Here is a 13,708-nt window from a genome sequence, read left to right on the forward strand (position 1 = left end):
TTTGATGTAAGCCAATATTATGATTAGCCTTACTATCATTACATGTCCTGTATATTCAGCACAGCACAAACAATGAGTTATATTCTTGGTAATCATTACGTTTTCGTGAAGTCTGTCCATTATCCATATAACTGCGTCAAACAAAACTTCTCTCAGTTTTTAAAAATCAATTTCATATTTAAAAGCTACATATTTGGTTGAAATCTGTATATTATTTTCAATATTTCTCATAAAAACTGCATTTGATTAATTACCGATATTATAGTGGAATAGGCAAATAAATGTCTTTAACACTTAGGTATTAAAATTGATCCATTAAAAGTATACAAACTGAGTAGTAATTATTTTATTGTTCCCAGACGAAAATATTTGTAATAACATAATATATTATATAACTTAAAGTTTTATATTTACAACATGTACAACTTTCAAACATAGTAAATGCATGATAAAACATTTTTTTTCATCTACATCAAACTGACCAGATTTCCCAACAGACATACATACATGCTGTAAATACACACTCAATACTGTGGAGTTACTCGTAGAAATATTACAATATTTAAATAAGAAATTCCTTCATAATGAAATACAGTATTGTTAATGCTTAAAGCACTCAATCTGCAATGATGATAGAAAGATAACATTCTGAAGGAAACTAATAAAACAGAAATATGACCAAAACTACACTTAATTAAGAATTACTACAAACAATGCTATACACCTTAAATGTAAGAAGATCTATGGTTTTTCTCTTCATGAATCTCCCACCATCAGTGTCTTTTCCAGCCAAAGTGTTCTGCAAGGTTTCTTTCTTCGTTTTATGCAATGTTCGTCTTTATACAATATATTTTATTTTTATTTCACCATCCTAAAAATAAAGAAATAATTACTTTGCAACATTGTGTAATTCGGTTTAGTAATGTAATTCTTTACTTTATATTCATTTTAAAATACTAAAGCTTCTCAGACTTAAACACTACTTGAGCTAATTCTATGGCGTGCGTTAAAAAGGGCATAAGTCAGAAATTAGTGGTTTTGAGCTTTAACCTCCATGTGATTACAAAAAATGTACTTCTTCAGATGGTATAAAGTAGGGGTGTAGTCATGCCTCGGTACTTTCTCTGTAACCTGGGAGTACCCTGCTTATTTATTTTTACTTTATAAAGTAATAAGTGTCTTACTTGCGTCTTACTCAACTTTTTAATAGCAAACAGTATTGCACAATGTTACTGTATAAACTCACTTTATTAAAGGAGCAGTCCGCGATAAAATTAAGTTGGCTTTAATCAAACACATTTTTTAATCTAAGTAGAATGCAATTTGCCGCATGTTGATGCGAGGCATGGTTCTTGAGTTACTGACTCCGGACAAATACTTATGACGTCACAGCCACTGAACTGTTGTGATTGCATAGTAGGCCGAGAACATCCCCGAGTGCAGTGCTTTGTATTAAATAATCTTCTCGTGCCGTAGTACACGTGAACAGAATTTCGGACTTAGTTGTGATTGAGTGAAGTCACATTTTGCTTTTCATTTAATCATAAAAACAGCATATACCAATGTTGTGGTTTTATATAGGGCTATTTTCTTTTATATGAACGATTTTGAACTACAGTAGACTAAACAGAAGAAATTGTATAGTAATACAGTTTAAAAAGCCGTGGTGTTGTGATTTTTCGTGTTCACAAGGAAGAACAAAAGCAGAACATGGAGAAGGGATATCATTTCATGTACTTCCGAACAGAGAAAAGTCAACGCAAATATTTAAAACATGGGTGAAGAAAATCAACAGAAAAGGTTTTACACCATCAAAAACTGCTATTGTGTATTCTAATCATTTCCATGAAACTGATTTTGAAGAATCCTCTCTACTAAAAAGACGTTTAATGAAAGACAATAGAACTCATTTGAAAATGAAGAAAACTGCTGTCCCTTCCTTATTTTTGAAAGGAGAATCTCGCCAAGACAGTTCTGATACTACGCGCTCCTCTGCTTATAAATGAAAGGAGGTCGTCGAAGAAGTAATAGCAAGTTGCAGTGATGCACCTATAGCTCAAAATATTGACGTGTGTGTAGTTCTCGATGAGGCTGAAATTCACAGGAACCTAATATAAACAAAGCTGTGCAGTGTGAGATAGGGTGCGAGACGCTAAGAAATGTGTGGGGTGAATCAGATGTGGGGGAGCAGAAACTGACTTAGATCTTTTCAAATAGAAGAAGAAACTTCAAATTCTAATTCATCAGGTTCCGAGGACGCTGCACATGAAGCAGAAAGTAATATAGGGAGACAAAAGATGTTTTTTGTATTATGATCAGCGTTACAAATTTTGTTTCTCTTTTATAATATTTGTCATTCCGCTGTTACAAATATTCGGTAAGAACAATAGGAACATTGCTGAAAGTTAATGCAGTGTGCCAGAATCCCCATAATTGGGAGTGGTAGTCCGAACAGAGGTGAAGCATAGCAGTGACTTCTGCATTATATTTGTGCGGTATAAGGTACAAATTGTTCAAAAACTTTACAACTATGTTTCATCGGCAAGACAACATTTTATAAAATAATTTCAAAATTCGTAAAACCAACAGTCAGACGTAGTTATTTTCAGATTCATGAACAACTTATCAATTCCCTAAAAAATAAAAACGTGCGAATCGTGGTGATGACCAATTTGACTCACCTGGCTACAGTGCAAAATATGTGACTTAACAGTGTAATGGACCTCGATTCAGATAAGATTATAGACTTCGTAGTTCTGCAAAAGGGCCTAATTGTAGGCAATCTTGAAAAAGCAGCATGCGAAAAGGTTCTAGATCGCCTAAGAGAAAAAATGAACATTACCCTCTTTCTGTCAGACCGTCATAGAGGAATTAGGAAATTTATAAGGACCAAATATGAATGGATGGACCATCAATTTGAAATTTGACACATGGCAAAAAGCTTATTTAAAAACCTGAAAGCCGCCGCAAAAACATATGAGAAAATACAAATGTGGAAAGAGAGCATCATAAATCACTTATGGCGGTCATGTGCTATACATGTGAGGGTGATTCTGACGACTTAGAAGACAGATTCATTTCTGTATTAAATCATGTTTGTAATATACATGAACAGAGACATGTTAAAAAATGTGCACACATTCACCCATACAATAGTGAGAGGGAATGGATCGAACCTGGATCCAGCGATTACAATGCTCTGAAAAATGTTGTATGCAACCCTGCCTTTTTAAAAGACCTAAAGAAAACAATCAGTTTTGTCACACTGGCAAACTTGAATCATATCATAAGAGATTGGTTTACACTCCTAAGAGAAAACACAAGAACTATGATTGCGATAATGGACCATAATTACAACGTGAAAAGAGATGTAACTGGCTCCAGACTCCAATACTCGAAAGCCACTAAACGATGGGTGGAAAAGAAAACATACAGCAGGAAGGAAAACGTGTGGAGAGAAGATATACAGAGAAATATCTTGGAAGTAGTTCGTGGTTTTCAACTACTGCAATTCGATGATCCACATGTTTTAGAGGTTCTCTCAAACATAGCCCTGGTGCCTAAACCGTGTGACTCAACAACTATGGTGCAATAGAATAATATAAACCATGTACTAATTTATTGCTGACATGAGATAAACACGTATCTGTAGTCCCTTCATAACGAATATTTCACCTCTGACATACATTCACTCAGTCAATGAAGGCGTTGACTTAGATTATAATTGATCGAAATATTAAACCTTTTCAGTTTGAACCCTTACCAGACCCAAGTCGTTCTAAGCACAGAATGGAACAGAATGAACTATACACGGGATTTAAAGTGGGATAGAGTTTGGGTAAGTTATTACTATTATTATTATTATTACTATTACAGTATATGCATGTGATAGGTCCTAAATGAGTTAATAATAACTGACTGTAACATATGAATCTGTATTTACTTGTTCTACACTCTATGTCAAACGGAACTACAATGCAGTATTATGAAGCAATCAGTGGTTATGACGTCAGAGCTTGCAATAAGACCTTTAATATTTCACAAACTAAAAGGCGTAGAGAGATGAGAAAAACGCCGTTAATCTAAGGATTACTTAGGTAAACATCCTATAATATAGGCCTAATCAAAATTTAGAATTTTATCACGGACTACTCCTTTAACTTGACTCATTAATATACCAAACAGCATAATACACATTTTATTTTAGTATTAAGAAACTCGATTGCTGTAAAACAACAATAATAAAAATATCTTAAATTGTTCTTAAAACATTAGCCAAAACTAACACTTAAACATGTAAAACACGAACTAAAAGAAAAATTCTTTTGCAGACTGTACGCAATGGACAAACAATAGCACTTGCAGTCTTACAAGGACTGGGTTTGGTCTGCCGACCAACACCCTTGCCATACATGCAGTAATCCACATGCTGTTGTTCTCTAATGGCCACAATTTGGGATCATTTAACCCATTTTGCTTCTTGCTTCCCAATAAAGTTGAGAGAATTTCAAAGGCATATTGGTTCCATTAAGTTCAATGTTAATTGAAAAATGAGTTCTATTCAGTCAATACTTAACATAAACACAATAAAACATGTGTAAATGTTATTATAACATGTTTTATTGTGTTTATGTTAAGTATTGACTGAATAGAACTCATTTTTCAATTAAGTTGAGAGAAGTTTTTATTTTGTTGTGCTTCCTTGTTCAGTGCAGTGCATGTGAATAGGTGTTCTCTTCCCATAGATGAACCTAGTAAGTTGCATAAGGGGCATTCTTCAGTATTAGGGATTCCAATTTTGCAGAGATGTACTGCAAGGCAGTCATGACCAGTGTTCAATCTGAAGGTGGCAACAGCTTCTTGTCTTGGTTTTAAGCTATATGTTTTCCAAAGTTTGTTGATATCTGCCCATTTTTTCCCTTGTGACTGTTGATCAATTTTATGGGTATTTCTGCTTCTGATTTGGTTTTAATTATGATGCTTAATGTGTGTGTACTCAAAACTTTGTTTTGTGCCTTTTTTGCTAATTCATCAGCAATTTCATTCCCACTTATGCCAATGTGTGATGGTATCCATTGGAAGTGTATTTTCTTCTGTAAGTTTTATAGTATATTTATTAGTTTTCGGATTTCATTAATTTTATTTGTAAGAGGCAGTTTGACTTCATAAAAAAATGGTCTAGAGCCCTTTCTAAAATGACTGATTCAATAAAATTACTTTCTTTATATTTTTAATATTAGATGAATACATTCTACTATTATTACGACAATATTTAATATGTACAGAATTATTTAAATAAAGTTGATAATTGCACTATACTGTACATTACACTCACCTTTCCTCTTCATGAAGCAACCTTGATAGGAACTGGATTTCCTTTACCTTGAGGCTGTAACATAAAATGCAGAAATAAAAGTTAATACCATATTTTAACTATTATGATCACTTGAGTGTAAATTTAAAGATATCAATCAGTGTTATAGTTTACCACTGTTAATCTCATAGGATAAGCCAATAAGAATTGTAAATTCTTTCACAGATTTCTTTTTATATTAGCAAATAAAGTAACAGAAAAATACTAAAATATTTAGATATGGAAAGGAAGAGAGGAAGAAGTGAAGAAAGAAGATGAGGTGCAAGACAGAAGGAAGAGAAAGAAGAAAAGGGAAAGTAAAGAAAGATAAGGTAAGAAAAAACAATAAATTAGTATTCTCAACTAATCATAAAGATACTGGAACACTTAAATTTTATTTTTGGTGTATGATGAGAAAAGGAAAGAGAAAGAAATTTTGTATTAGTATTGAGAGTGTGTCTCTCCAAGAGATACAGGAAATCAAATGTACAATTTAATTCTCATGCCACATGCACACAAACATGTGCAGGTAGATTCGTAAGTCCCTTTCGAATTTCCAAACCCAGCAGCGCAACAACCAAGACAGACATAGAGAATCTCTCCAACTTATCATTCATAATAGGCACCTTGGCTTACTTGCAGATTTCACTGCTAGAGGGAAAGTCATGACATGACAATTGGTATGAACAGGGGGAAAAAAAATGGTTTTTGCATCTTGGAATTTGCGAAATGTAAGTCAATTGTAAAGGTACAATAGAGGTTTCGTACCACGAATAACACAGAATCATCTACAGACAAACAACAATTCATCATCATCATCATCATCATCATCATCATCCTTGACGAATTAGGCCTCTGTAGACCTGTTTCGGCCCCATCTAGCAGTCTTCTAAAAGGTCTTCCTGTCGACGATGTCCTCTAGATTTATACTGCATCATAATTTTTGGGATTCTTGAATTTTCCATTCTTCTTACATGAAATAACCAATTTAATTTGTATCTGTTGATTTTTTCTTCTAATGACTCTACTTCTAATTGTTCTAAAATTTCTTCATTCCTTTTTCGGTCTAAAAGAGTATATCCTGCTGTCCTCCTGAAAAATTTCATTTCAGTTGCTTTGATTCTGTTCATGTCTTTTTTAATGTCCAAATCTCGCTTCTGTATAAAAGGGAGGGTAATGCTAGTGTATTATTATATATTTTTATTCTTGTAGATTTTTGTACTAATTTAGTTTTTAATGTATGGTTTATTATTCCTAGGATTTGTGTAAATTTGGTAATTTTCTTGTTCACATCTTTTTCATTTTGATAAGATATTTCACAATCCAGATAGTTGAAATTTTGTACTTGTTCGAGGCATTGGTTATTGTGTATTATCTTACTTCTGACTGGGTTAGTTCAACAATTCATGAATGACACAACAAATTCTGCCTTTGTGCTGCAAAATGAATAGGCTGGCTGAGACCATCAAGCTTGTGAGAGAAATATCTGTCAAGATCTCAGAAGTTAATATATTGCATACATAGGTGGAGAGAGAACCGTTTCCTTGGGAAGGCAAAGCAAAACCATAGAATCCCGATATAACAAGATTATGGGGGACATCATTTATCTCCTCCCACGTTATAGCTTGACTTTGGTACAGTATATCTGAATATGATCATTTAATAAAGGTATTGTAAAATAAAGTAAAACTGTAACAAAATATGCAGACAATTTTACTTCCCCCCACCCTCTTCTACGGAGGAGGGTCCCGAAGGATTGCACTGCAGCCTGAGGCTTATTGTGCTTACCCCTCCTATTCTGTGAATGATTGGGTAGCCGAATGGCCGCGCTTTTGTACAAGTACAGCACAACGCACAGTGAACTTAACCAGGGCTATTGTATGGATGATGATATGTGAATTAATGATGCGAAATGAATCCGAGATCCAAATTGAAAAATTACCAAGCAATTCTGCTTCAATTGGTTAAGGAAAAGTCTCGGAAAATCCCCAACCAGGATTTGAACCTGAGCCTGCTCACTTCATGGCCAGACGTGCTAACCATCACTCCACAGCAGTGAACCAATTTTACATTTACTTTATCTGTTTATTTAAAAAAGCAAGATGTCATATCAAATGTAAATTCTAATTACTTTACTTAATGTCTCGTCTTTAAGTTTACGCATTATACCAGGATCACTTTTCTTTTTTCTGCATTGTTATGCAGTATGTTACTCATATTTCTCCAAGTGACTGCTTGAACACCTGCAGAGTTCTAACACATCAGTACAGGCTGTTACAAAAAAAAAAAACATTACAGTGCTTCCATTCCTTAAATGAAGTACAGAAATTCTTAAACATTCAGAAATTTAAAATAAAAATTATAGTCCACACATGATCTGAAGACATTAATTCGTCAATTTAAGCACAGAAACTTAATCATAAACAAAAACAAGAAAAATCTTTTGAATTCAACATTTTATAACGTTAGTAGAAAAAAAAAAAAAGAGTTCGGCCAAGTTTGGGGTGGCAGTTCCTCCCCATAACTCCGCCTATGATTGCATGAGCTAGGAATTGCAGATGTCACAGTTAATTATATCTTACACATTCTAGGCTAATGTCTTCAAGTAAACCCATGCTTGGTTCAGTTGTTGCAAGCACTGAGTCCCAAGGACCATAATCTCTGTATCCAGTTCTGTGTGGATTTTCAACAATGGTTAGAGGGAAACTGGTATGCTGAGAAGCCAGTTATTAGTGGCCAGGTGATTAGGGTTGCCATATTTTGATAAGCAAAAAAGAGGACACTTTATCGACAGCTACTTCTGAACAGATCGCTATCATAGATCATATATACTGTCACATATTCTGTGACACAGTTCATGAGGTTAAGCCACCTAAGGGAAAACTGAGAGATAGAACTTAAACTGAGAGAAATTCAATCCGGCATTGGAATTGGAATCCAGTGTGGCTTAGTGGATAAAGCGTCAGCATGTAGAGCTGAAAACCCGGGTTCGGGTCCCAGTACTGGAGAGAATTTTTCTCTGTTCTACCCACCTTCATCATATAGTGGCAACAGTTTTAAACACGAGACTCAAGCTTCGAAACATTACAAAAATAAAACATCGATAATATCGCAGTCAAAGAGTACAGAAAGGAAAGTTCAAGAGAGCATTTAAAGTGGGGTGGACTAAATCATTACTTAACTGTAATGATTAGAAGGTTCCCAGTTACAACAATGTAACTGTTATAAACGTTTGAGGCATTTTCCTTCACTAGTAGCGTCGTATTTTAAACTTAAGCTAAAAACCCGGACAATTAGTCAGAATCTAAAAACCCACTCGGACAAAACATTTAACCCTAAAAAAGACGGCATGTCCAGGAAAACCAGGACGTATGGCAACCCTACAGCTGATGGTAGAACAAATCCGTAATTCAGCTAAAGTGAATATAATTTACAATTCATGTTGAGAAATAGTCAGTTAAGTCTCTTGTTAATAACATGTATCAAAATAAAATTAATTATTTATTCCGTCTTATGGCTTAAGCATTGTTTACATATAAAAGAAAAACACTGATGTGTTACATCTTATTTAGTCTTAATACTAACGTTTTCGCCCTTTGTAGGGCATCTTCAGGTACGAGATATAACAGATATCATCTAAAATCAATTACAAAAACTTTTCTTTACATTTAGAAATGACATAACTAGAGTAAAAATATGACATAGTGACAATATTAATCATCCAAAACAACATTAAAAAGATCATGTCAAATATTAAAACAAATTAAAACGACTTGAGTTTGCATAGCTATGAAGTAATACTGAATACGTGATGGCATACAAAGTAGATCTCAATACATTGGTGTTATTGGCAATAGTACAATATATTTAGGACACCAATGTATTGAGATCTACTTTGTATGCCAACATCACGTATTCAGTATTACTTCATAGCTATGCAAACTTACGTCGTTTTAATTTGTTTTTAATATTTGACATGATCTTTTTAATGTTGTTTTGGATGATTAATATTGTCGCTATGTCATATTTTTACTTTAGTTATGCCATTTCTAAATGTAAAGCAAAGTTTTTGTAATTGTTTTTAGATGATATTTTGTTATATCTCGTACCTGAAGATGCCCTACAAAGGGCGAAAACTTTAGTATTGACTAAATAAGATGTAACACATCAGTGTTTTTCTTTCATATGTAATCAATGCTTAAGCCATAAGACGGAATAAATAATTAATTATATTTTGATACATGTTATTAAAGTGAATATGTTTTGTGCTGTTTCTTCTCGCAAACTCTGTGATGGTTTAATTTTGTCCCCTTGCATGTGAGTAGTCACTGGTGGTCTACTGGTTACCATGATGACCATTGGATCTGAGGTTCATTGGTTCAAATCTGGCCAAGGGCGATGTATTTTAAATGGCGATAAAATCTGTGGACTATGCTAATGGTATCAACTATCTGGATATGTTGCAACTGTGGCTAATGCCACAATTGAGGGGTTTGCTGGAAAAAGGGCGTATACGTCAATATGGCGAATTGAGATACATGCAATCTAAGATTTGAAAACGCACCTGATTAAAATGTTATACACGCATGCAGCCCTGTCCTGCAGGTATGTACAGTACAATCAAAACAAAATTTCGCTACTATAATTCACTACATTTTAAACCGTTTTCCCGAAGAAGGGCATATATCTATCTGCCTTTCTTCCGGCAAAGCCCTCAATTACAACAAGATAGCGAGAACTTCATTTTCTAACAAGATGGAGCCCCACCACATTTCCATGCAAACATCTGTGATCATCTGAATGCTAATCTTTCCAATTGTTGGACTGGAAGCACTCTTCATGATGATACTTCTACTTTTCTGGCTTCCACAGTCACTTGATTTAATCCCTTGTGATTTTTTTTTATGGGATTACATCAAGGATTTTGCGTACATGTTCCATGTGCTAAGTAATTTATCAAAACTGCAACAAAGGATCGTGAAGACAGTTGCTGCTATCAGACTTGAGTTGTTGGAACATGGGTGACAGGAACTTGATTATAGGACTGATGTCTGTTGTGTCAGCAGAGTTGGGCATACTAAGTACTGTAAGGTAAGATACAAAGTTGGAGACCCTCTCCCCCATCCCCCAATAAGAAAACCAAGGCATGTAGTATTCAGGGGCATATATTGAGGGTGTTCAAGGTGTGCGCTAGACACCCTGTAAATTCGGTAATCTCATTTTTTTTTTATTTTAAGTTGCTTTATATAATGCAACAATAATATTAATTTATCACAATTTAAATGCGTGGTAATCTCACTGGAAGTTGACATATATAGTTCAAGAATAATTTTAATTTATTACCATTTAAATATTTTAAATGCCGGCTGGTTGAATGTGCACACCATCCCCAGGACGGCTTTCGTTTTATAACGTATGCTGTGCCTGACGAAGTAGAATGAGGTCTGGTTTAGTTGTCCTGCCCGTACAAAAAAACATCCTCGGTTGAGAGTTACTGCTATAATTCTCTGCGCATGCACGGTGGAGTGGTGAGGATACTCGCTTCTCTCAAGCTCGCAGGTCGTCCTGTATACAGGCAGCTCAACTTGTCAATGGTAGCCTTATAAAATATTGTGTTTGACATGTGTACTTACTGCTTGTGTGAGTGAATTTACTATGTTTAGATTTTACTAGGGTTCATAGCTGTGTGCCAGCGCAGGTGAACAATTTAAATTACTTATTTAATGATAATAGTACTTGGAAATGTATACTGTAAAATATCTTTTGCAAAAATCATTCTCTTCTCGCCTACTAGAAGAGAAATAATTACATATAGCGAATAAGGGTAGACCTACCCCGCCACTTACGAATTTAGTGCAACAATATAAAACAAAAAGCATACAACACACTAGACATTTTTCTATTTCACAATATGAAAATGTAGAATGGTTCGCAGATTGTGAAATTTCAAACAGGTTATTTTGCTGGCCATGCTTATTGTTTTCTAACAAAAATGAGGTTTGGCGTAAGTATGGATTTGCTGACTTAAATCACTTGTGTAGTGCACAGCAAAAACATTCAAAATGTCAAACTCACGTACAATGTTTCCTGAAATCAAAACTCCTCGGCAAACAGTGAATTGATATACAAATCTGACTTTCAGGTAGAAGCTCTTCCTGTGAAGCAGACTTGAATAATTTCAAGGGAAAAATTTTCCGGGACCATGTATCGATTCCGGGACCCTTTGCATAGTGCTCAAATGCTCTACCAACTGAGCTACCCCAGGACCCATACACGACATCGTCACAATTCTTCCCTCTATACCCACACAACTTAAATAGGGATGAGTGGATATAAAGGGAAGAATTGTGACGGTGTCGTGTATGGTTCCTGGGGTAGCTCAGTCGGTAGAGCATTCATGCGCTAAGCGAAGGATCCTTAGATCGATACCCAGCCCCGGAACAATTTATTTTTCCCTTGAAATTATTCAAGTGAATTGATACTTTACTTGATGATCAACAAAGAAATGATGCCAATAAATACAACGAAGGGGTAAAGAAAAATAGAGATGTATTAAGACGAATCATTGACACTATTTGTCTTCTAGCTAACCAGGAGCTCCCTCTATGGGGACATGACGAATCAGATAGTTCTTTGAACAAAGGAAATTTTTTTAGAATTTTTTAATGTGTTAAAAAAATATGGTTTACTTTTAGAAAACCATCTAAATTTTCCAGGAACTGCTCCATTGGTTCAAAATGATACCATAAAAGCTGTTACTGAGGTAGAAAAAGAAATAAAAAAAATGAAATTAACTCTGTTTCATTTGTAGCTATAATACTTGATGAAACTTCTGATATTGAGAACAAATCTCAACTATCTACAGTTCTCTACTATGCCTATGAAAGATTCTTGGGCTTTGTAGATGTTAGTGCTGATTGAACAGCAGATGGTTTATTTACTCATGTAGCACGAGTAGTGAATGAATTTGAAATTTCTACTAAACTCGTGCGACTATAGACCAATTATATATTTTTAACAGAACACCCATACTCCAGGTTCAGCATATGCCATTGGTAGGCTAGTATTACTCTGTGTAATATAGTCATATACTGCGGTATAGTGAACCTCTGCGGACCAGCATATTTCGTTCACTATATCCAAAGTTCACTAAGACTGAAGTGTCTGTTTCTATACTACTGACATTGCTATACATACCCTGTTTGGGACAGACCACGTTCAATATCAGTACTAATGTTCGCTGTATCTTCCAACTTAAACACTTCACGCTTCGACATCCTGATGTTCACAGTTCGAAACTAGAATCTAATCTAGCCATGTAGGTAGTAGACACTGACCGATTTCGCACCTCTTCCCACTAGAGGTATGCTACTATGTACTCGGCCTTGGAATTTCTCTGGGTTCACTTTTACAAAGATGCAGGAGGAAGGGTTGAGGACTATTGTACTGTAATCCTTCTTGTATTTACCCTTTGGTCATCACTCTATTCCCTTTTGCAAAAGAAAACACTTTCTCTTCCTATTCTTCTAATAACCTCAGAACTAAACCTTCCTTTATCCCTCATTGCATACACTATTCTCTTTAACATGTTTCAAACTATCCTGGAAGCTGAACGAATCCTTTGTCTTTCAATGCACTTAAGGGGAGAGGATGGTATTTTTTGGTGAAAAATGAGTAGATTAAAAAAAATCTTTAAAATACACTGTGATATGTATAGAATGCATAGCATAACATTTTGTGGGTATTTGTGCCCTTATCGGATGTTGAGTAGCCATTTTTAAACTTCCTGCGTTATGGATTTTTAAATCACGCCCGCTTTTATTGTTGTTTCCGGTAAATTAAATTAAAAAAAAAAACTTTTTCTTTAAAATACCCTTAGATATGTGTGGAATGCATTGCATAACATTTTGTGGGTATTTGTGCTCTTATCGGATATTGAGATGTCATTTTTAAACTTCCTGCGCTATGGGTTTTTAAATCACACGCCCGCTTTTATCGGTTTCCAGTAACTTCATTTTTTTTGCTACATTGCCAGACAAAAATGGATATAATTTCTGAACTATTAAAGATACATGCATGAAATTTAGAACACACATTCTTTAGACTATTAGGAAACTTTTCTCTGTAACAGAAGTTTGTTAATTTATTTCATTTAAAAAATACGTCCGTTTGTTTGCAAGAAAGGACATCAGAAAATTGTTATTGAATTTTAATTGTTTATTTTACAAACGTAGGGACTAATATCAAAATTCTGTTACAGACAGTTTGTAGAACATGCTTTTGCAAATACATTGCAAAAAACTGTTTGAATCTATCTTTAAAAACGGTTTAGATATATCGGTTTTAGTACAATCC

At 34.6% G+C, this 13,708-nt stretch overlaps 1 protein-coding gene across 5 annotated transcripts in view; it reads right to left on the reverse strand.

The window, feature by feature from the left end:
• Window positions 1-331: 331 nt before the first annotated feature.
• Window positions 332-13,708, reverse strand: part of gry (trafficking protein particle complex subunit 11 gry) — a 107,273-nt gene continuing 93,896 nt past the window's right edge. For all 5 annotated transcript variants that reach the window (XM_069813055.1, XM_069813053.1, XM_069813054.1 and 2 more), the window contains exons 20-21: window positions 5,336-5,389; window positions 332-871 (exon numbers count right to left, since the gene is read on the reverse strand). In XM_069813055.1, the coding sequence (XP_069669156.1) occupies window positions 5,345-5,389 (45 nt within the window). In that variant the 3' untranslated portion in view covers window positions 332-871; window positions 5,336-5,344. The remainder of the gene's footprint in view (window positions 872-5,335; window positions 5,390-13,708) is intronic.

This window comes from Periplaneta americana, chromosome 16, assembly GCF_040183065.1.
Source record: "Periplaneta americana isolate PAMFEO1 chromosome 16, P.americana_PAMFEO1_priV1, whole genome shotgun sequence".
Lineage (NCBI taxonomy): Eukaryota > Metazoa > Arthropoda > Insecta > Blattodea > Blattidae > Periplaneta > Periplaneta americana.